The sequence below is a fragment of the Neomonachus schauinslandi genome, chromosome 1 (assembly GCF_002201575.2).
Source record: "Neomonachus schauinslandi chromosome 1, ASM220157v2, whole genome shotgun sequence".
Classification (NCBI taxonomy): domain Eukaryota; kingdom Metazoa; phylum Chordata; class Mammalia; order Carnivora; family Phocidae; genus Neomonachus; species Neomonachus schauinslandi.
The window spans coordinates 125,013,541-125,036,292 of record NC_058403.1 but is presented as its reverse complement, the minus strand read 5'-3'; the positions used below and the strand labels follow the sequence as shown (position 1 = coordinate 125,036,292).

The 22,752-nt window shown below is 50.8% G+C and overlaps 1 protein-coding gene across 2 annotated transcripts in view; it reads right to left on the bottom strand.

Annotated features, from left to right (window-relative positions):
* The window catches only part of RAB6B (RAB6B, member RAS oncogene family), a 64,640-nt gene that overhangs the window by 18,308 nt on the left and 23,580 nt on the right, over positions 1-22,752 (bottom strand). For both annotated transcript variants that reach the window (XM_021678773.1, XM_021678775.1), the window contains exon 2: positions 11,504-11,562. In XM_021678773.1, the coding sequence (XP_021534448.1) occupies positions 11,504-11,562 (59 nt within the window). The remainder of the gene's footprint in view (positions 1-11,503; positions 11,563-22,752) is intronic.

Here is a 22,752-nt window from a genome sequence, read left to right as displayed (position 1 = left end):
CACAATCTCTGGGGTGTCAGTCTGGAACCAGAATTCCAGATAAGCCTACAGATAATTCATGTGTGCGGTGAAGTTTTGCAAACAACTGCCGAGACTCTGAGCTTGCGCTGTAATCAGCCAGAGGAGGCCGTGGTATCCAGAAGGAGGGGCAGACTCCTTACCTGGGGTGCAAGACAGAGGGAGATGCCCATGTATGCAGAAGGTGCTATTCATGAGGAAACCAAGGCTCACTCAGAAACTAAGGTCACACAGGTGACCTGTGTGGCAGAAGCCGGATTTGAATGCAGGTCTCCCTTACTGCAAAGCCTCTGCTTTTGACTACTCAGCTTCCCGAAATCCCTTCATTTCTGAAGCTGTCACTGCGCCCTGAAGCTGTCATTGGGTTTGCACAGGGGTCACATCCTGTCTGGCTTCCTTCCTATTGTCAGACTCTTATGGTCATTAGCCATAATAGCTCAGCAGAGCCCACTTAAGAGGAACTGCATTTGCATTTTAACAAGGACAACAAAAGTCAGCTCTCTAAGGACGGAGCAAAAACAAGAACTTTTAAGAGGGCCTTGGCTGGGCCTTCGTTACCAGGAAATTTCTAGCTCCTTGGCATCATCCATTTTCCCAGACACAAGGCACAAGCAGTTGGCCCTACACCACTGCCAGCTGGAGCCCATCTCTCAGACCCTGGGCAGCTCCTTTCTGGCAAGCACTGCAAGTAAGTAATACTCACTCACTTTCTCATCCTTGAATGCCTACTATGTGTTGGTCACAGAGCAGAACGAGCCCCCGTCCCTGCCCATGAGGAGCTGTTCCCTGCCCTGGAATGCTCCTCCACATGGTTAATGCCTAGTCAGAGTTTCAGACCCAGACTTGCACTTCCGACCTTGTAGAGGAGCTAAGATTAGCACACAGAACTGTGTACCTTGACGGATGGACAGGACCAGTGTGGTGAAAAGGACTCTAAGAGAAGGGGGACCCTGCTTCTGATTTCCTGAGGCAAGATGAGGGAAATATGCAAGTCCTCGAGTGAATACTAACTTTCCAGCAGGTGAAAATGGGGGTGTAATGGAGGATGGGAAATGTGGGGAGAAAAGCCCAGATGGAGGGAACGGGAGAGTTCTGATTTCCGTCATGGCAGAGCTCCTATCAGACCAACCCTCTTGCAGATTGCTATTATAAACTCTGAACAGAATACAACAAACAATTATCTGAAGGCACTGCAAAGGGACCAAAAGCAGGTAGAAACTGGAGGGGAGTCAACTTAAAAAACGGGAACAGTCCTGGGTGAAATTCCTGTTTATATTATGACTGCTCACTCACCTGAGGGCAGCCCTGGCTGGAGCTCAGGGGTCGCTAAAATTTGGCAAGAAGCCCACAAGTCTTACTATTTGAGAAACAAATCAGATCCCAAAGCTATCCCAACAGCCAGAAAATGTGGGAAATCCTAAACACGAGAAAGCCACAGGGAGGGCACTCCAAATTCTACATATGAAAGCTGCCCAAATCTCTGAAGGACCCAAGCAGACCCCAAGCAGCCTACCTAAATCTGAAAACAAAACGAACAAACAAATCTGATAGGACTTTAATTTGTTGCCTACCACAGGGAAGCGAATGGAGAATTTGGATCCAACAAATATTCTTCCAAAGGAACAAACAGAAGCCACAGTATTAGTCACAATGTGTAGGATAAATCTTGATTTACTGAGCATATGAAGTGCAAACCATATTCAAGAAAAAAGAGAATAGGTGGAGACCAACATTGAGGTGACCCAGATACTGAAGGTAGCAAATAGTTTAAAGTAGCTAATACGATGATGCTCAAATATATAGAGAAATATGCTCATAACCAAGGCACAGATTTAAAAAAAATCTCAGCAGAGAAAGAGAAACTATAAAGGAGAACCAAATACAAACTTAGAACTGAAAAATAAATATCTGAAATTTTAAAATCACTGATGAGCCTGACGGCACATATGAGATGAAACAGCGAATGTGAAAACAGGTCAACAGAAATTATCTGACAGGATGATAGGGGGACACCAAGCAAAAAGAACAATTAGCCACCCAGGCAGAATCCTCAGTGATTCCCTCTTGAAGGCCAGCACACGTCACAAAGGGGTGTGTGTGCTGATGAACAAGTGTGGGTAGATCCATGGACAAGCGGAGATACACACGTGTGCATGCAACTACATATTCATTTGCATGTACAAGTATCTGTATGTGGGTAGGAATGGATGTGTTATGCTTGCGTGGGTGAGTGTGGGGTGGGGAGAGGGTCACTTCTGCTTTGAAGGTAAAGCCCAGATCCATGATATGCCCACAGCCCTAGTGCTGCCAGGAGGCTCAAAAGCTGAGGTGACTGGGAGCCTTCATAGGCCCTTGGAGAGAAGGAAAGGGCAGATTTCCGCCAGCAAATGTAGGCTTCCTTCAACGCCTCCTCGGGCTGACCATGGCCAGTCCCAGAGGATGCTGCTAGCAGAGCACCCCACCTTCACCAAATGGACCTGGTTGGGATCATGTGCTGTTTTCAGTGACCTCTGCCAACGCTTTGACAGGGTCTGAGTACTCTGTGATGGGCTTGGAAAAACACTGGGTTGTGAGCGTCTCCTCTCTAAAATGGGGATAATCATAGCCTCCTTCAAGGACTGCAGATCACATGAGTTAGACTACACATAGGTACTCTGCATAAACAAAAATGAGGACTGACCAACTGACCAGAGGATTTCTGAGAGAAGCTGTAGAAACCCGCCGCAACGAAGACCCTCCCACATTTCTCAAACTGGTTATGGGAAATACATCCCCATGCAGCGACCTACAGGACAAAGGTAAACTGTAATCAAGTGTTTCTGAGAAAGGCTGCATATTCTAGCTCCTAGTGGAGAGCCATAAAACACACTGGCACAGTAAAGGCTCTGAGAAGTCCTGCACTAAAGAAACGTGAACAATTACATGGAACTTCAGGCTTCCTTGCTCTAGGAAACTTTGTGCTTATAATCCCTGTTAACATCCCTGATTAATAAACTAGTGTTCCCAGGGCTTCAGGAAAGGCTGACTGGGTTCTAAAGGAGACCACATCTCTCTTCTAGCTTGCCATGGAGTCTGAGTCAAAGTATTCATTCTCTGTACTTCATTTCCTCTTATAAATAAATTAGTCTTGCTGTTAACTATGCCACAGGAATGCGAAGAGGATATCAAGACACACGGGCAGCAGGCTTGATTTTGGGGGCTCTCCTGCCAGCCCATGATCCCCATGATCCTCCCCTCCCCTCCTCAGCTGTGCTGCCCGCTGCCCTTCCCAGGAGGCTGGGCCGCACTCTGCACTCCACTACTTATTCCTTTAATATCATGCTTCCAAACTGCCCTGTGTATGAAAAACGGCAGGCGTTCCATTTTATACAAAATGTGAGAAATCTTAACGAACACAGATTTCCCAGCCATGTCTCCATCCACCTTCTTCTGAAGGTGGTGTTACACAGTGTCAATGGGGGCTCAGACACGGCGCAGAACGATGGTCCATTACATGCCTCCCTCTGCACAAGAGAGCCATCGGCCCAGTGGATCCCCAAGAAAAGAGATGTTTCCTGAGGCACTTGCTGAAATCTTTTTTGCTATGTGCATTTATTGTGAAACGTAATTTTGCATCCACATTCTGACAGTAATAAAGTCTGCAGTGGAAGTCTGCATGGTGATTTGCATAAATTGACTCAAGACTCTTCTCAGGAAGAGAAATCATGAAAAGGAGTGTATGTGTGTCTTTCTAGCCTTGGCCAGGCCTTGGCCCATGGCTGGGGAAGCATTCGTAAGTGGCGGAAAGCAGCTGGGCAGGACAAGCCCTTGACAATGAAGCTGTCAGATGAGAGTATAGGGTAGTCATGCAAATTAGCATGCAAATGAGGCTGGCAAAACTAAGGCTTCAGACTGGCAAGTGGGCACTGTGGGGGAAGAAGGCAGCGGCCTCTGGAAAACATGCTGGGCAGGGTCTGTCCTCCCCAGCAGCTCAGCACTGTGCTCCGGGGGAGGGGAGGCTGACTCAGGAGGCCACAGCACAGGTACCTGGCTTCTTTCAGCCACTTCAGCCTCAAAGTCTGCACAGGCCTGGGGCCACTTTCCTCCCAGTGGAGAGTGGCCTGTGCCCATCACCACCCAATTTAAGTATTTATACCAATAGCTCTTTTTTATCTCTGGGGGTCTGAAAGGTCAACCAAACAGTATGTACCTTCTGACTTGAAATAAAGGGTTAAATTTCAGCAAAATCAGTCAATCCCTTCAAAAGCCACGCAGATGCAGACGCCTGGGGATGTGTGGCCTGACACTCCCTCGGAGGCTTCCCAGAGGGCCACGAAAGTCTCCAAGCACAAAAGCCCTCTCCTTAATTAACAGGGACAGAGATGCTCCAAGTGGTGGACTTTTGAGGGTCTAAGAGCCCTCTAAGGGTAACCTACCCAGTGAACAGGACAGACCACTGATATCTGGGGCATAGAACTGCATCATGAGTCCCTTTCACTTACAGAATGTAGCAGGTGCTGCTGGTGGACTCACCCAATACCCACTGGCCATCTCTTACTCCCTTGCTTGCCTACAGACGGTCAAAGTGACCTTCTGCTTTCCCAGCCTCTCCAGAGGCTAAGGGTGATGGGGTGACCCAATTCTGGCCAATAAGACATGGGCTGTAGTCTGCTGGGGGTGGGGGGAGGGCATTCCAGGGAAGCTCTTGCTTTCTTTTTCTGCCCTGAATGCAGAGGTGATGTCTGGGGCAGTAACAGCCAGCCTGCATGCACATGGGAACCCACACAGCGAAAGGAGGAACAGAGTGAGCGCAAGAGCCCAGGGCCTGACAGCAGGATTGTGCGGCTGTGCCGCCTCATTCCCGCCGTGACTGCTTGCACCTGGGAAACCTCAACCCCTCTTCTCAAGCCACCACTAGGCAGCCTTCTGTGCTCGGGGGTGACCCCATTCCTAACTTGTATATGCTCAACAAGAGAGGCGGGAAGGGCAGAGGACAGGAGCAGGGGAAAGACAAGATGTCAGAGCAAGGGCAGGTGTGCCCTCAGTCCAGAACCAGATCACTTCCAGAAGGAGCACGGGGTGCGGGGGGGACTGGTGGTACCCCAGGGGGTCTTCTGAGGGCAGGGTCATCTTGCCAAGCTGCCTGGCATTCAGGGGTATTTACTCCACTCTACGAGCACAATAAAATCGCTAGAGTTAAGTGAGGACCGGGGTCCGAGTTCCGAGCACAGCAGCTTCTGGCGGAGCTGCCAAACACTGCGCGGCTGTAAGCGCAGGCATGGTGGGGAGGCCCGTGGTTGCCCGGCCGACACTCTGTTAGCGAGTTCTTGTTCGCGCCGGCTCGTCACCATCAACCCAGCTGGTGCGAGGGCTGGGGCTAGAGTCTGCAACTTTTTGTTCTGTTCTGCTTCCCTACATAGTATATCGTAATGCACATCGATGTCAATGGTACTTCTGGCCTATGATTTTCCATCATCCAGACTTTAAGACCGATGTGAGCTATGGTCGAAATACAAATTAACCACATTCTTACTGCCAAAGTTTGAGGCAACTGGTCGAGGTGATACAGGGGTTAAATCCTATCCAAATAACTTCCAGGTTAAAAGAGAATGCAATACTAAGAAAGTAGGATGCTGGTCCAGGCTCTCTGAGCTAAGTGATAGACCCGGGATCTGACCCCAAGCCTCCTCTGCATGCAGCATCATTTTGAAGGGGAAAGAAAGAGCTGAAGTAAAAGGGAGTGTATGACCCCACTCTGACCACCTCTACCAGGGGCAGAAAATCCTATCCCTGTCTCCCCCAGGTGCTGGGCAGTTACCTGAACACTACATGCAGTCGCGCGGCATCTTAGATTCTGTGGAGAGAGGCCCCTCCATCTGGTCCTCCACCTCCTTTCTACCCTCCAACCCACAAGACTCATCAGTTTTTAGAGCTTCGGGAATCCAGCTTCTGCGCAACCACTCGAGGGTCCGCCCCACGTAACAGTCATTTTCAAACACCTTCGCTTGGCTGTTCCATCATTCCTTCCCACTCGACTCTTCGTTTCTCTCTGTGCTGATGGCACTGATGGTCTTCCAGGGTGTCTGGACAGAAACCCAGGGCCCACTCCGGCCCCTCCCTCTTCTGCATCCCACAGACCCTCTCTGTTCACTCATCCCTTCTACTGCCCTGTAGTGTCTCTGTCCTTGGCGTAGGCCCCTCACTCACCTCCTACACAGCCCTGCATAACTGCTCAGTCACACTCCTCCCTGCCCTGCCCCACATAGCTGCATCCAGGTCTGTGTGAGCCCCGCCTGCAACCATCACCCCTGCCCCAGCCCAGCACTCCACATCTGGCTCCTACAAACTCTGAAATCTTTGCTCCCATCAGTGCCCACAGTAGGAACCCTCAATAGCTCTCTGTTTCCTGCCTCATGAGCCCAAGCCTCTCTGAGCTTCCAGGGCCTTCCATAGTCCCAACATCTGGGCCTGTGTATCCACAAGGCAGGGCAGGCTCAGAGCATAGGGCCCAGGGTACTTTTAGGGGGCCATAAAAATATTTAACTTTTAATTTCTTTTAAAAGCAAGAGAAAAATGAATATAATAATAAATAGGTAATAATGAATCAAGTCTGGATTATATGTTCTTTTAACAACAGTTATAAAATATAATTTCATATATATATATATATGTATGTATATATACATACATATATGTGTGTATGTATATATACACACACACATATTTAATGAAGGAAGGAGCAAAGTACCCATAAAGGCAAAAGTGTGTAAGGCCCATGAACATCAAAATGCAGCCTGCCAATAATCCAACCAAAGGCCCCACTCTTACCCTCCACAGCAATAGGCAGAACCTTCCCCACCACACACACACATCATTACACTTTGGACTTCCACAAAGGCTCCTCCTTTAGCACATATCATTCCTCCCTCCAGCAAAGCTACAGTGATACTGTCCCATGCTCCCCTCCCAGAAATTTTCTGTGCCCACTAGAACAGCCACCAATCCCTGCCTTGTCTGAAGCTCCAGATGGTGCTGAGGCCCAGGCCAGAAGGTCTGATCCCCAGTGGCATCAGACTGGGAGGTTTCATAGTGGGTTGAAGAATGTCCCACCCCAAATTCATGTCCACCTGGAGCGTCAGAATGTGACCTTATTTGGAAATAGGGTCTTTGTAGATGTAATCAGTTAAGAATCTCAAGACGAAGAATCATCCTGCATTTGGGATAGGCCCCTAAATCTAACGAGTGCTGTCCCTTTAAGAAGAAGAGAGGACACACAGAGGCCCAGAGAGGAGAAGGCCACATGAAGACGGAGGCAGAGACTGGAGCTTCGCAGCCTCACAAGGGGCTGCGACCTGTAGCTGCTGGACGCTGTGGGGGAGGCACAAGGAAGGATTTTTCTCCCAGAACCTTCAGAGGGAGTGTGGCTCCGCCACATCTTGGTTCTAGACTTCTGGCTTCCAGAACAGTGAGAAATTAAATTCTGTTGTTTAAAACTACTCAGTTTGTGGTCATTTGCTATGGCAGCCGCAGGAAGCAAATCCAGAGCCCAGAGGGGAGAGGAAAGCCTCGGGCAGAGCCGGCAGTGACGGTGCAGATGGCTGAGGGGGTGAGGGCTCCTCGGACAACACCCGGCCTGGGCCGGCACAGCAGACTCAGCTGTGCTGTTCCTTTCCCACAGGCTCCGTGGGATCCCCAGAGGGACCCAGCACAGGCGAAGCCTCCCAGTCCTTCAGAAAGGGTCCTGTGCTCTTGGAGCCGCCGAGCAAGCTCCCGCAGGTCGGGGCCCTCTCCCCACGCAGCCCCTTGGGTCAGCGGTCTCCTAACTTGTGCTGTGGTGGGAGATCTAGGGACGGGCCGCTGGCTCTGGCCTTGGCTAGAAGGTCATCTCCAACACCTCAGAGATTTAAAAAATGCTACTGCCTGAGATGGCCTGTGGGTCTCCGGGTCGTCTCCCCCGTAGGTGGTGCTAATATACAGCCAAAACAGAGAGGCCCTGAGGGACCCGTGAGAAACCCCGGAAGACTGCTGCTTCCAAATCCTGGCCTCTGCTCCCAGCGGCCCCCCGCAGGGGCATGAAACCTCCCGTCATGGCGCTACTGCAGGTTTCCAACGGGTGGCCCAAGGACCAGGCCTGCAGGTGTGTTTCATCGGGGCTACACAGGGGGTCAAGTCTTACCACAGTGCAGGTACCAGAAGTTGTCTTCTACGACAACTTTTGAAGGCCGTTTTTTAGTTGGGGTTTTACACAAGAGAATTATTGCAGACGTTCATCTCACCAGGCTGTAAGTCTTGATCTTTGGCTTCTTCAGGTGAATGGCTTTAGATGGGGTGATGGGAGGGGTGGTGAGAGGCTGGTTAGCAAATGTGTCAAGAGGAGAACAAGGGGCACGTGTGTTGGAGCAGGGGCCGTGCCAGGCAGGAGGTGGCAGGGGGCCTGATCTCCTGAGGCCTGCCGGCTGACAAGGTGGCAACCCCCGGGGCCTGCCAGGCAGACAGGACCCCTCCAAGGGGTGGAACAAAGAAACCCAGCTCTGCATGCTCCTGGTCCTCACAAGTCCTCATGCCAGCCCCTCAGGGCCTCAGGCTTGTCCAGCCCCAGACTGAGGGAGGGCTCACACACTGCCACCCAGCATGCGGTTGAACCCCCCTGCCCTCCATGCCCCAGCTGAGGGCCTCCCGCTGTCCCTCCAGACACAGAGAAGGCACTTGACAAACATCTGCTGTCAGAATGAGTGAATGAGGAACACGGAGATGAGAGCCAGAAGCATACAAAAGGATGGGAGAGAGGGAGGGATGATTCTGTCCTGGGAACTGTGTGTCTCAGTAATGGGGAGGTGGGGGGCTCTGCTGGCTGATGAAGAGGATGTTTGAGGGGGTTGGTGGGGAGTGGCCAGGAACATTCCCCAGAGCCCTTGGGGATCTTGTCTACTTCCCAAATGTCTCTGCCACCATCTTCAGAAAAACAAAATAAACAATACCATTTCCCCCTCTCTTTCTCCAGAGAGTTCATTAAAATGGACTGTGTATGCACAGATTTGTATCCCTGGCCTCCCAGCCTAATTACCACTTTAAAGAGCATTGGGAAAGAAATTCTATCTGCTGCAATAACAAAGTCAAAAAAGCCCCGGGTGGGGAAGGTCCTGCTCCCCTTTGGGCTTTCTCTCCTTCTCACCAAGACATCTGGCCCCTGTGGCCTCTCGGCCTGGTGGGGTCTGCAAACCACGGCAGAGAGTGCCTCTCCAAGCCACTTCGGTACCAGCAGGCGCTTGACACCAGCCATGGCCAGGCCCTATGCTGGGCCTACGAATGCAGTGGCAGATCTGAGGGGTCCTGGCCTCAGCCAAATGCAGAGCCCGTCCAAGGGGCCAGAGCACACAGGAGTTCTTGTGGAACTGGGACACTAACCGAGACCTGACGGCAGAGTAATAGTAGAGAGAAGAGGGAGGGCCCCACCTGCAGAGCAAACAAGTGCTCTAGTCTTGATGAGTCAGAAGAATGTTTTACAGCAGAGAAGTGGAGAGGGAAGGTCATTCCAGCTGAGCCAAAGGTCATTCCAGCTGGAAGGTCATTCCAGCTAACACTATGAGTCAAAGTGCGGAGAGCAGCGAGTAGAGAGACCTGCAGGACCACAGGATGCAGGCAAGCAGTAGGCAATAGGAGAGGACAATGGAGATGGAGGTAGGAGGAGATTCTAAGAAACTCAAAGGACATGGGGAGGAGTTGAGGCCTTGATCCAAGCCCGTCAGAATCACTGGTCACTGCAAAGGCCCTGGGGCCGTATCTGCTGCTACCTACAACCAAGAACAGTAGCCAGCCAAGAGTCCCATTGTTTCCAATGGGATACCTACGAGAGGCATTATAAATAACTTAGTATTTTAAAAAAATCAAATAATCAAAATAATATCTGCAAGGTCATTCATATACAAACACGCACACACACTAATAAAATGCATACCCAGTTAGACTTCAGACCTGAAGTCTGTTAGAACTGCAATCTCAAAGGAAGACTGATGTGGCAGAACTCCCTTATGGGGAGGCCTCGGGCCTGGCCTGGAGAGAACACAATGAAGACAGTGTGGCCAAGACACATTCTAAAGCCAGTGCCCAGGGTTGTGCAGAGAACTCAGGGCCCCCGCCCAGAGCAGCATGTTCTTACACCCTCAGCCAACTCCTCCCAAGGCCATTAGTTATCTGGTATTTCAGACACAGCAGAGGAAAAGCAAGGAATTAGAGGAGGCAGAGAGAGTGTATTTGAGGCAAAGACGAGGACTGGTCCTGAGGGAGACAGACAGACTAAAGAGCAGACACAGGACTGTAATCTGCACTGAGCTGGGCTCCACATCCTCTGTAAGTCCAGGGAAGAGAGGGATATCTTTTTACAGCAGTCCCCAGTTTGTGCTATAAATACGTGCTCTCTGAGGACTCAGGAACAAAAGGATTCATGATCAAACACATCTGGGAGATCCTGCACACTATATCCCTCGATCAGCAAATCAAAACCATGTATCGATGTAGTAAAAGCCTTGAGAAGTCCTGCAGTAGAAAAGTCGACTGGTTTTGTTTACCAGTGTTCCCTAAATCGGTATAAGCACTGAACCTTCGTCCCTACCTTTTCTTCTCGAGTAACACCAGCTAACATCTCTTGGAACTAGTATCTTACAAAACTCACTGGCTTAGAAAAATGATTATTTGTCTCTTTGTTAAGGAAGAAAATATCTTTTTTTCCTTAAAAATAGTTGAAATGATGCAGTTTGGTGCCTTTCACAAAAAGCCATAGCTGCAGGGGAAATTCACTTCATCTGCACAACCCTCCTAACTCAGCAGTAAGGCCAGGAGAGTGCAATGTTACGAACTCCCAGGAGCTCAGGCTTTGGGCCTCCGGGAGCCACCTCTGGGCCACTGGTTGGCCCCAGACCTCTCTCAAGAGCCAGGAGCCACAGAGGTCCCTCTGTTCAGCCTCCTGCCCTCGAACAGCAGTGCAAGCCCATCACAACCAGCCTCTCTGGGAAGGAAGTGCCTCAGCAACCGTGCGTGCTCACACACATGCACGCACCTGCATGTAGAAGTCCAGCAAACACAACCATGCTTGAGGAGCAAGTTCTCTTACTGCTCTAATTTTCATCTCCCTGTTTTTACATCTTGCCTATCCATTCTCCTCTACATGACGACACTCCAAGGAACCAAACACTGTGATGGTTTAGACCTGCCCAGGGGGAGCAAGAGAACAGAGACGGAAACGTGTCCTCTCTCTGTTTTTAGAATTTTCCTCTTGAAAGTGTTTCCTTTACCAGGGTTTGGATTTTCAAAAGGGCTCTGGGTCTATACTGGGCTGGGGCCAGCGCACAGAGGGGAAGCTTTTCCAAGGCAAAAATAGACGCCCAGGGGCCCCAGCACCATCGTGCTCTCGTCCAGCATGAGCAAGCCCTGGGGAGAGGCGGGCATGGTCTCTAGGCGGCCGTCTTGGCTGCAGACACAGTGGGGGAGGCAGGGGCACCCAGGACCTCACCTGGTATGTGTTGTCGAAGCTGTCGTACATGAACCGCGTGATCAGAGACGTCTTCCCGACTGCAAAACAAGAAGAAGAGGGGGGTTCAGCTGGGGCAGGTACACTAGACTCCTCTAAATACGTATCATGTGAAGCAAACAGATAAGGAAACAAAAAGGCCTAGAGGAAAGGATGAAATGCAGAAATGGAAGCAGGAGGCCGACCCCCGGACAGGTACCCCAAGGTGAGGTGGCCAAGTCTCCACGGGTGGGCTGTAGGGGAGTTCTTGCCAGCACCAAGCAGGAGGCCCCCCCCGGCCCCAAGAATTCTCACCACCCACACCCAGGTCTTCCTTGAACCCCAAGAGCCTGAGTGAGGCAAGAACCATATATGGAGAATCAGAGCAAGTTGGTGTAAGACAAGATGCTGCTCTCGCTTGGGCCCACGTTCACTTGGAAATACGTCCTTGCCATTGGCCACAGGCTGGGATGGAGGCATGCTCTTTTTTTCCCCATTCACTCAGCCTGGGAACTAGTAAGGAGGGTGGTTTTCCAAGGAACCATGGGGGCAATGGAAGTAAATGGGCTATCACCTAGTGTCTCTCAAGGGCAGGACTATTTTTTGCAGTGTGTACCTGATGGTCTAGCTCCTCACAAGATGTTTAACATCCTTGGACCTTGCCAGGTAAATACTGGCACGATCCCTAGGCACTATGTCAACCCAGGACTCCCCTCCCACATTTGCAAATGCCCTCGAAGGGACAGTAATACCCCCAAACAAGAACCACTGGCATGGCTGAGAGAAACCAGGTAGGCTCTTGGGAATTCCACAAATGCTGCTAATTTCCCAAACTACGGGGCTTGGCTGCTGACCTAACCCTGTGCAGGTCCCCTGGGGCCTGGCATTGGCGGAAATGCCTACCGCAGCATTTCTTATTATCTGGGAGAGGAGGAAGGGTGACAAAGGAACATCTGCTGGGTCAGGCCCAGCAGGGACTGCTTCTCTACACTGTCCCATCAAGTCTCTGCCATGGGCCTGGGAGGCTCGGAGGGGAGACTAGCCCAGCTGGGCTTGGCTCAGAGCCCCTCCTCCTCTGGGCTGCAGGAGACAGACAACCCTGGCAGGGAAAGCAAGAGTCAGCACCTGAAGGTTCTTCATCCTGCCTCTCCCTGATTTTTGGGTGGGATGTCCACAGGCTGGGTCTGGTGGGGTGGCTGGTCACTGCCTAGGTGAAGCAGGGCAACCCAAGTTGGCTCCTCTGGGAAGGGTCCTTTGCCAATTATGAAGACTTAGTAGTACACCATATAGAGACAAGCAACCATCTTCCAACAGCCAACATTTCTAAGGGAAAGGCAATTGTCTTCTAGCCAGAAGGCACATCTGACAGACTGGGGCAAATTTAGATGGCCCCATCTTTGACCCAGAAGTGATTAACTGGATTCAAATCCTAGCTGGGGTGTTGTTTAGCTGTGTCATTTTGAGTGGCCATCGCTCCTCTGGACCTCAGCTTCTCATTTTAAAATGGGTACAATAACATCAAAGATTTCAAAGAGCAGTGGTAAGAATTAAACAAGAGTGCCAGGCACATAGGAAATGCTCAAAAGTGGAAGGAGACTGCAGGTAACTGAGATATTGAGACATTTTCCAGAATATCAGATTAAAAAAAAATACTACCACGACCACTGGCTTGACCTTGCCCATCATATGTCTCTTCATTTGGCTGTTTCTGACTTGTACCCTTTATAATCAAACTATAATCATAAGTAGAACACTTTCCAGAGTTTCTGTGAGTTGTTCTGGTAAATTATGGAAACTGAGGAGGGTCATGAGAACCTCTGAATTTGTGGCCAGTGGTCAGAAGTGTGGTGTCCTTGGGCAGCCCACTTGTGGCTGGCATCTGAAGCCGGGGGCAGTCTCATCGGGGCCATGCCCTTCAATGGGGCGGGGGGGGGTCTGATGCCAGCTCTGGGGGTAGTGCTGGGTCATATACCAGCTGGTGTCACAAGGCCACATTTCTATTTCAAACATCTCTGGGGTGAGCAGTGACATACCCATGATCTCTTCTAATCTAACTTGGAAACCGAAAGGTATTAATCGGTTAAGTGCTTTCCAATTGCTTTAAATCTCCCCTTAACTTTCACATGAAGGTGAGAAATGGAGGTTTCCCACACAGAAAGGCCTGGCTGCAAAGTGCTAAGGGGACCACAAAGTAAAACCTGGAGCCAGCAAGAGGCAGACAAAATCGAAGAGAACACAGCAACCTCCTTTTCTAAGACAGAGTGGAAAGTTACCACCTACTCAGGAAGACAGGGGTCGCAGGGCCCACTAGTAATTTCCCCAGGTGGTGACACACCGCATCTCGTCTTGGAGGGGAGAGGGGCGAGCATCAGGGAACAGGACGGGGAGCAGGGAGGATGACACCAGTTCTCCTCCTGCACTGGGTTTTCCCTGGGGTAGCTGAGCAGGCAGGGAGGAGAGACCGTGGAATCACAGAAAGTAACCAGAGGAAAAGGAGGTCCGTGGAGTGACTGAGAACTTAGAAATCCCCACAAGGGCTTAGAAGTCCCCACCAGGGGGCGCCTGGGTGGCTCAGTCATCACGCATCTGCCTTCAGCTGGGGTCATGATCCCAGGATCCCGGGATCGAGCCCGCGTCGGGCTCCCTGCTGAGCGGGGAGCCTCCTTCTCCCTCTCCCACTCCCCCTGCTGTGTTCCCTTTCTCGCTGTCTCTCTCTCTCTCAAATAAATAAATAAAATCTTTAAAAAAAAAAAAATCCCCACCAGGGTGACAAGGCCAAGTCACTCTATCTCGAGACAACAGCCACAGTGGGTGAGTGCTGGCTCACAGGGTGACTGCCAGGTGGAAGAAGAAGGTCCCGAGACAAGCTGTTCACTGGGGCTGTGCAGGAGGAACTTTGAAGTGTGGAGTCCTGCCAGGATTTCCTGCGCGTTCCCACAATAACCATGGTGGGCAGCACACGCCTCCTGTATTTGCAGAGTGTGCTGTGGGCACGTGCCAGGGGTGCCAGGCACAGATTTACCTGACAGCAGTGAGCAGAATACACGAGACCCCTCCCTACTGGAAGCTTGTGGGAATTCTGCGCTTGCAGCAACCCCACGCTAAGTCCTTAACGTGGTTTAGGCCTCAACTCTGAAGCAGGTGCTCCCACCATCCTCATTTTCACACACACGGAAATGAGTTGACAGCTATTTGCCCAGGGCCAGACTGAGTGGGGCCAGGCTGGGGTGACCTCACCAGGGCACAAGCTCCTCTCCCTGACCCTCCTCAGCATCTTGGGGCCAAATTGGGTCTCAGGATTCTTCCAGGTCCCTGCTACCACCACTATGGAGGTCATAGGATTCTGGAAATGGCCCCACCAAGCCAAGGCTCCTTTTCCTTGGGACCAGACAGAGATGGGGGGGGGCTTTTCCCCAGTGGGGCCATGCTTGACCCAATCTGGAAGGTCAGAAACTGGGAAGTGAGAGGCACAAGGGGGGCTCAGCATGTGAGGGTGAGCGGGCTTGAACACCTGGGGCCCGGCACCCTACCTGAGGCCTGGACTGAATGATGGGTTCATTACTGACTTGCTGCAAAAGGGAGTAATTTCTTACTGTTGCCCCAGGCCCGTCTTTCTCATTTCTCAGAGCAGAAGCCCACCCTCTTGCCTGCCTCCGAGCTTCCCCGGGACCACCCCTACTCCGTCCACAGCTGCCGGGATAATGTGGCTCAGACCCTCCACAACTGCCCTGGGTGGAAGGTTTGGGAACCCGCAACCGGCGAGCTTGCCCCACCTCCTCGGCGTCCCTATTCTCTCAGTCTCGGTGTGAAGGGGTGGCAGGACAGCGGCAGCCGTCACCTGACTGGGCACTACCACTGCGCCAAAGGCGGGGGAGGCCCGGGAGGGGCGGCGGCATCCATCGTGCATTCGACCGGCCCCTGCCGCCTCTGGGAGCCATCCTCCCCTCGCAGCTCTGTTCTCAAGGTCACCCTGTCCCGCATGCCTTCTAACAGCTGCTCCCGGACACCGCTGCAGCAACGCAGAGCTGTTCCTGAGGACAAAGATTCGGCTCCACTGGCAGGATTATATTCAATAAGCAGGCATATCGTTACTGAGCTCTTCTCTCTGCTCATGGCTCAGTGGTATCTTCTGGTAGTTTAGTCCCACATGATTAAGCAGGGAGACGCATTTTTCCTCTTTCAACCAAATGAGGGTGAGAAAAATTCATTAGTGAGCATTTGCCACGAGTCTTTACAAAGAAGGAGACCGACTCTCTTCCTGGGCTTCTACTCAGTGCCAGACAAGAAATGTGGTGCTTAACTTAGGTTCCCTCATTGAATCCTCATCACGATCCAATGAGTTAGTTATTGCCAGCAAGGTCACAGAGCTGGTAAGCATTGGAGCTGGCGTATAAATCCAGATCTGCCACCATTGTCCACGCCCCAGGCACAACATTGTGCTGGTTTATGGAAAGGCCTGACTGGCAGCAAAGCAGGAGATCACAAAAGCAGGGGCCCAGGTGGCGGGGCAGTCGGGAAGGCCACAAGGAGGAGGCAGGGCAGTCGCCGAGCTGTGGGAGGGTGAGGGAGAATGGGGCTTCCAGGTGGAGGGAACAGTGTGAGGAAAGGCACAGAGGCAGAGACACAAAGCTCGTGACAAGGGACAGGAGACGATAGGCCAGGGGGAGCAGTAATGTGTCCAGGAGCCATGGGGGATACACTGGGAGGTCTCCACATCTGAGTTCTGTCTCAGGGAAAATGGAACCCAACCAGTGTGTGAGGAGAAGCGTACGTGACAAACGCTGTTCAAGGAAGCTCCTTGTGGCCGGTGGGTTGATTTAAACCAAAATCCACCTCTGGGGCTGGCTGTGGAGGGAAGGTAGGGAGAAAGGAAGGAAGGCAGAGAGAGGCAAGGCCAGCAGGGCAGGGAACACACCAAGGAGCATGGATTCTCTCCCAAGGGTGGCGGCAGCTTCTGAAGGGTCTTAAGTAGAGAGGGGGTGGGAACAGGTGTGGCCATTCATAACTTCCATGATGGCCCACCAAATATTCCCCATCCCCATGTTTTTTTACAATGTGCCACTGATACTCTGTCTGGGGGGGGGGACCTGGGCGGGCCTGTGACTGTGGCAAAAATGGCACTGTGACTCTCAAGACTGGCTGAGGAAAGGCAGCACAGCCTCTGTCTGGAAGCTGGCCCTTCAGCCCAGCCGCCATGCTGTGAGGAAGCCCAAGGCAGCCTACGTGAGGGAAGACCACACGGAGACACCCGCCTGGCAAGAAATGGAGGCCCCCACCAGCAGCAGATCTGTGGGTGAGAGAGCCTTCCAATGATCCCGGGCCCTAGCCCTGGAGCCATCAGCTGATGCCCAGTGAAACAGAAACATACCTTCCCTGCCAGGATCTGTCCAAACCATACAGATTCCTGAGCAAAGTGAATATTCACATTGTCTTATGCCACTAAGTTTTCGGGTGTTTGTGATAGAGCATTACATAATCAGAGCAACAGATCTGTGCTTTAGGAGGAAAACTTACAGCACTTCAGGCAGAATGGCTTACAGGGGCCAGACTGGGGGCAGCAGTCCAGCGAGAGACAGCAGATCTCAGTGAAAGCAGAGGCAGTGGGGCTGGGGAGAAACAGAGCTAGGGAGAGCAGGACTTAGTGACTGGTTAGATGTGGAGGAGAGCCCAGGACACCTCCCTGTCACCTGGCTTTGTGACTAGCAGATGATGGAGCCATTCCTTAAGCCTAAGTAAAACTGGATGAGGAGCAAACCCCAAGTAAGTAAAATCACCTGGATTCAGGTCACCCATAAAAGTTTTTTGTTTTTTTTTTTAATTGTCAGGCCAAAGCACAAATGCCAGCACTAAATTCAGAAAGAAAACCTTTAAAAAATTATTAGCAATAGTTTTTCAGTCTCATGAGCTGAGAATCTAAGCTTATTTTTCACTATTGTCATTATCATAAAAGAGTTATTTTCTTACCCGAGTGTGAGCTGCTGACCCAGGGGTTTTGCAAACCTGTCCAGATGAACTCAGTCCCATACACCCTGGAAATTCTACCAGTGCAATGTGTATTGAATGCCAGTCCTTCACAATCAGCTACCAGCACCCACCTGGACCTCACTCCACCAGCCTCCCATAGGCTCCAGTCCCCATCTCAGGGCGGGTCCCAGATAAGCAGATTTTTGTACGTTTGGGTGGCTTCTAGGTAGCTGCAGAGGCCTCTCTACCCACTCAACAAACACCCACTGGGGGCTTACTCTGTGCCAGGCCCATGCTGGGCACAGAATTCCCAGCGAGAAAGCAGGTGCATCTCTGCTCTCCTCTGCAGCCCTGCTCCAGTGAGGAGCTATTCAGGTGCAGATTCCTAGAGTGCCAAGCACCTTGGGACGGACTGTTGAGAGCCAACTAGAAGACAAGTCCACTCGGTTGGAGAACTGCAGTGGTCTCCTGAAGGAGGTGGCCATTTGGGCTGGGTCTTAACTGGTGGGGACGGGGCATCAGGTGGAACAGTGTCCTCAGGGGAGGGACTGGATGGAGCTGGTGATGTAAGGCTGAGGTATCCTCTGCATACAGCTGTCACCCACACTTCTGCATGGCTGCCACGTGAAGCCAAACCCTCCCAGGACCTTGGGGTCAGTGGCTATGAGGGCTCCCGGGCTTGGCTTGTGTCCAGGCCACAGGCTGACAGCTGAGTGGGCCCTGACCCCCCAGACTCTTGCTCTAACACTGTCTCCCTCCATGAAGGACCCCCCTCCACCCTGTCATCTCCATAGCAGGTGTGGGTGTGGGTGTGGTGTGGTGTGGTGGAGAGATTGCTGAGAGGGCCAGAAATGGGGCAGAACATGAGGGAGAGCACAAGAAATTAGCTGGAGACTTTGTGGAAGGTCTGGCAAGACCTGGCAGAGCATGAACCGCCCACAGGGTAGCCTAGTCCTCTCGCTGAGTTAAGCCAGAACCTCGGCCCATAATCTGTTCTAGGCCACACATTCACATTTACCACCCACACTAGCTATGGGATGCTGCTGGACAGTGGGGTTCCATCTGGTTTTCCTTGGGGCCACAGAGCTAGGCCCAGAGTGGGAGGCAGGAAAGACCTGGAAGAGCCCCCTGCCATTTCTAGGCCACCCTGGCAGCCTGCCCACCTCTTTGATACCTGTGTTTTTAGGAGAGCAGTCCACATGCCAGGGAAATGGTCTCTGCATCCTTGGCCCACAGCCAGGCCCAGGTTAGAGAATGTCCGTAGCTGTCAGAAGGCAGCCCTCAGACTGAAAGGGCAAATCTGCTTCACCACGGCTGAGGCCAATAACCTGTTCCTAGGTTGGGCCCAGGTGACTCAGGTATTCCATCAGCTCAGTTTCCAAACCACAAGTGGGAAAAGCTGCATGAGTGCTGGGGAGGACCTGCCAGCTGAAGGGCTCAGTCCTTGCCCTGCAGCTAAGAAGGAAGCCAGGCCATCCTGGGCCAGTGTCCCTACTCTGCAGGGGTGTGGGGAGAGGACTGCACTGTTCCCCTGCACCCCCATGCCCACAAACTCCCCCCTTCTGGCTTGACCATGGGGTGCACAGCCCCTGGGTCCTACACTGATGAGAAGAACCAGTGAGACACCATCTACATCTGTCTGACCCTCATTTCCTTTTGTGCTGTTTTCACAAAACAGAAAAGCCTGCTTTAACCTTCCTACAAAGTTGACAAGGCTGGAGGGCTAGGGCCCACTCCACACCCACCCTGCCAACCCATGTTCAGAAAGGCAGCTCCAGACCAGGGCTTTGCCAGCCTACCTGAGCCCTGAGGGGCCAGCTGGCTCACTGTAGGCTAAATGAGGAAATGTGAAAAATCCCATTTCAAACCATCCCCCAAAAGACTCAGACAGTAATTAAGAAAAATGCAAAGCTCTTCATTGGACACTTTAATTAAGTGTGTTAATTCCCTCTGACAGAGGATGCTCAGCCACCTGGGCCTCACTGAGGGACCCAGGGAAGACAGAACAGAGGAGGGAGAAGGGAGTGGAGGAGGGGTGGGCAGGACGGTAGTTGGGGCTGGCTTGGCTGAGGCCCTTTCTTCTCCTCCAGTTGGGAACCTGACCTGTTCCTGCCCCTCTCACTTTCCCACTGTCCTCCACCCATCCCTATCTCCTCTGTGCAAGACCAGTGATCCTAGGAAAGCCTACTCTGAGTCAGGGGCATGGGGTGTCATCCCCTCCCTTGGCCCCCCACCAACATACATCTCAACTCTGCCATTCACTAGGCTAAGAGGTCATTATTCCAATGAGGTCGGGCTAGATGGTCTTAAAGGCCTGCTTCTACCTTGGGGCTGGTGACAAATGCTTACCAAGCCTGAAATACAGCTTGAAGAAAGCACCAACATGAGCTCCTCTCCTGCTTGGCCAGAGTCCCTCTGACCCTTGGGCTTCGCCAACCTTCAAACATTTCATCCCCTTCCCACTGCCACCCCCCACTGGTCTGGAGCCCTGAGAGAGAGGGCTGTGGGCCACTGGAGCCAGGGAGGGGGCACTGGCACGGAGGGAGAGGCTGTGCTGTCTGCATGTAACCGCTGTGTACGAGAAGTGCCTGCACTTATTTGATAGCCTGGCTTAACCCCACCCTGCTTTTTTTACATCCAAAGGGGTTATTGGTTACTTTTGAAAATAAAACTGCTTAAAATAATATCAAGATATAGTAGTTACATATCAATTACAACACTAATAGCCTCCCAATCTTTTTGAATACCCCTCTTATGTTTGAGGAGATCCAAAGCCATCCTCCCCAGCATAGGATCCTTTCTTGTAGCCATGCTATAGGCACATGACTTGGCTCTCCCATTGGACCCTCACATGAGACTCCACCAGAAATGGCCAACATGAATCTCTGGGGGCAGGGGGAGGGGATGCCCTCTGGGTTCTGCACAGAGAGGCAGTCCTGATGTGGGTTTTAGCATCAGCTCTTGCCAGTACCCAGCACTGGAACCGTGCCTCCTCCTAGATCAGTCCTGGTGTGACTCAGATTGCTGCTCTAGGCCTGGTTCTCTGACCCTCCCAGAGACTCTGAACTTCCCAATCACTGCTCACATTCATTGTCTGCTCTGCTCGAATCAGCTGGATAATAAGAGCAGATGTCTCTTGCTTGCAATTGAGAATTCTGAGGGGGATATAAGGCAAAAGGCAAGCAAGCTAAAAAGAGAAGGCTGGAGCAAAGAGTTTGTTTACAGGAATATGTCTTGTAACATCTTACCCAGCCCCCGAAGTCAGAATAAGAAATTACCTGAGCTCCCCAGCAGGGGAGGGAAGGGGAGGGAAGGGGAGGGAAGGGGAGGAAGGGGGAGGGAGGGGGAGGGGGAGGGAAGGGAAGGAAAATTTCAAAAACCAAAAAAAATAAAGACAAACAAAAATCATGACCAACTGTAAGATTCATAGTATTCATGAGATAAACCAAACTAGTTGTTAATACTGAGCTTTTTATAAGAGCTGGACAACAAAAAGTTCTTGAAAAAGTCTGGAAGGCAGAAATCATGTAGCCAGTTAAATTTACATGCTAATATAATCAACTGGATGAACATCACTGATGAAATGCAAGGATGCTACCAGCCCCAACACCACCTGCCCAAGTCACTGTTCACATTCATGAGTCCAAACCAGTGTTTCCTACAAATAAATGATTAAATGAAAAACCAAGGGCCCAGGACTTCAGCTTCTGGTCAAGATGGAATAACAGGGACCAGATTTATCCTTGCACTTGAAACAACCAGAAGACAGACAACATATATGAAAAACAATTTCCAAGACCCTGCAGTGAAGGACAGTAAAACCTGAGAGACACAAAACAAATGACATGAGCCCCACCACTGTCCTCAAATTGATGCTCTGAGGACATATCAGGCCAGAGCACAGGAAGGATGGAGCCAGGTGGACTACCTGAGCTGAGATAGCGCTGAGAGTCCAGAGAAAACAAGGCAGCTAGAGTTCACAGGGCAGAGTGCTGGAGAGAAGGGAGATGCACACAGAGAAAGAGAATTCCAGAACATCCTCAGTCTTCAGCTGAGGATGGATCAGCAAATGTGTGTAAGGAAACTACTCAAGGTTGGGGAAAGGAGCACCCAAATGGATTAAAAGAAATTGCCTGGCATCTACACAGGCCTGGGAATAGTGCTTGTTCCTACCAGCCAGAGTGAAAAGTCTCATCATTTACAGTACACTGGGCTGTGCCTCAGAAGTGGGCAATAATTAGCCCCACTCTGGTTAGGACCACTCCAGTCCCAGCTAACAAATCTTAGGAATATTTATAGGAATACAAAAACTATCCAATACACACCATGGCAAAACTCACAATGTCTAACACCCAATAAAAAATTACCAGGCATGCAAAGAACACCTCAATAGTGGGCAATAATTAGTATGACTGAGCACCACTCCAGTCCCAGCTAACAAATCATGAGAATGCTTATAGGAATACAAAAACTATCCAATACATACATATCGAATACATATATTAGCATGGCAAAACTCACTGTCTAACATCCAATAAAAAAATTACCAGGCATGCAAAGAACACCTCAATAGTGGGCAATCAGTAGCCTCAGACCGAGCACCACTCCAGTCCCAGCTAACAAATTGTGAGAATGCTTATAGGAATACAAAAACTATCCAATACATATCATGGCAAAACTCACAATGTCTAACATCCAATAAAAAATTACTAGGCATGCAAAGAACCAATAAAATAGATCTCTAATAAAGAAGAAGAAAACCAATTAATCAAAACCAGGCCCAAACTGACACATGTTAGAATCAGCAGATGAAGACACTAAAAAATTTATATAACTCTATTTCATATGTTCAAAAAGTTAGAGATGCAGAAGACATTTAAAAAGACACAAATCAAACTTCTAGAGGTATGAGATATAAAAATACACCAGATGGGATTAACAAGAGATTAATCCCAGATTAACTGCAGAAGAATGGATCAATGAATTTGAAGACACAGTGATACTGAAAATGAAACAAAGACAAAAAAGAATAGAAATAAATGACTGGAATCCCAGTGACCTGTGGAATGATGTCAAGTGGACTAATCTATATGTAATTAAAGTCCTCAAAGGACCGGTTGTGGGGGAGTAGTGACAGAGAAAAATATTTAAAGAAATAATTACTGAAAATATTTGAAATTTGAGGAAAACTATACACACAGATCCAAAAAGTTCAATGAATCCCAGGCAAAGGAAACATAAAAGAAACCACACGGTGGGGGGGGGGGGGGGGAGAAAAGAGGGGGGGG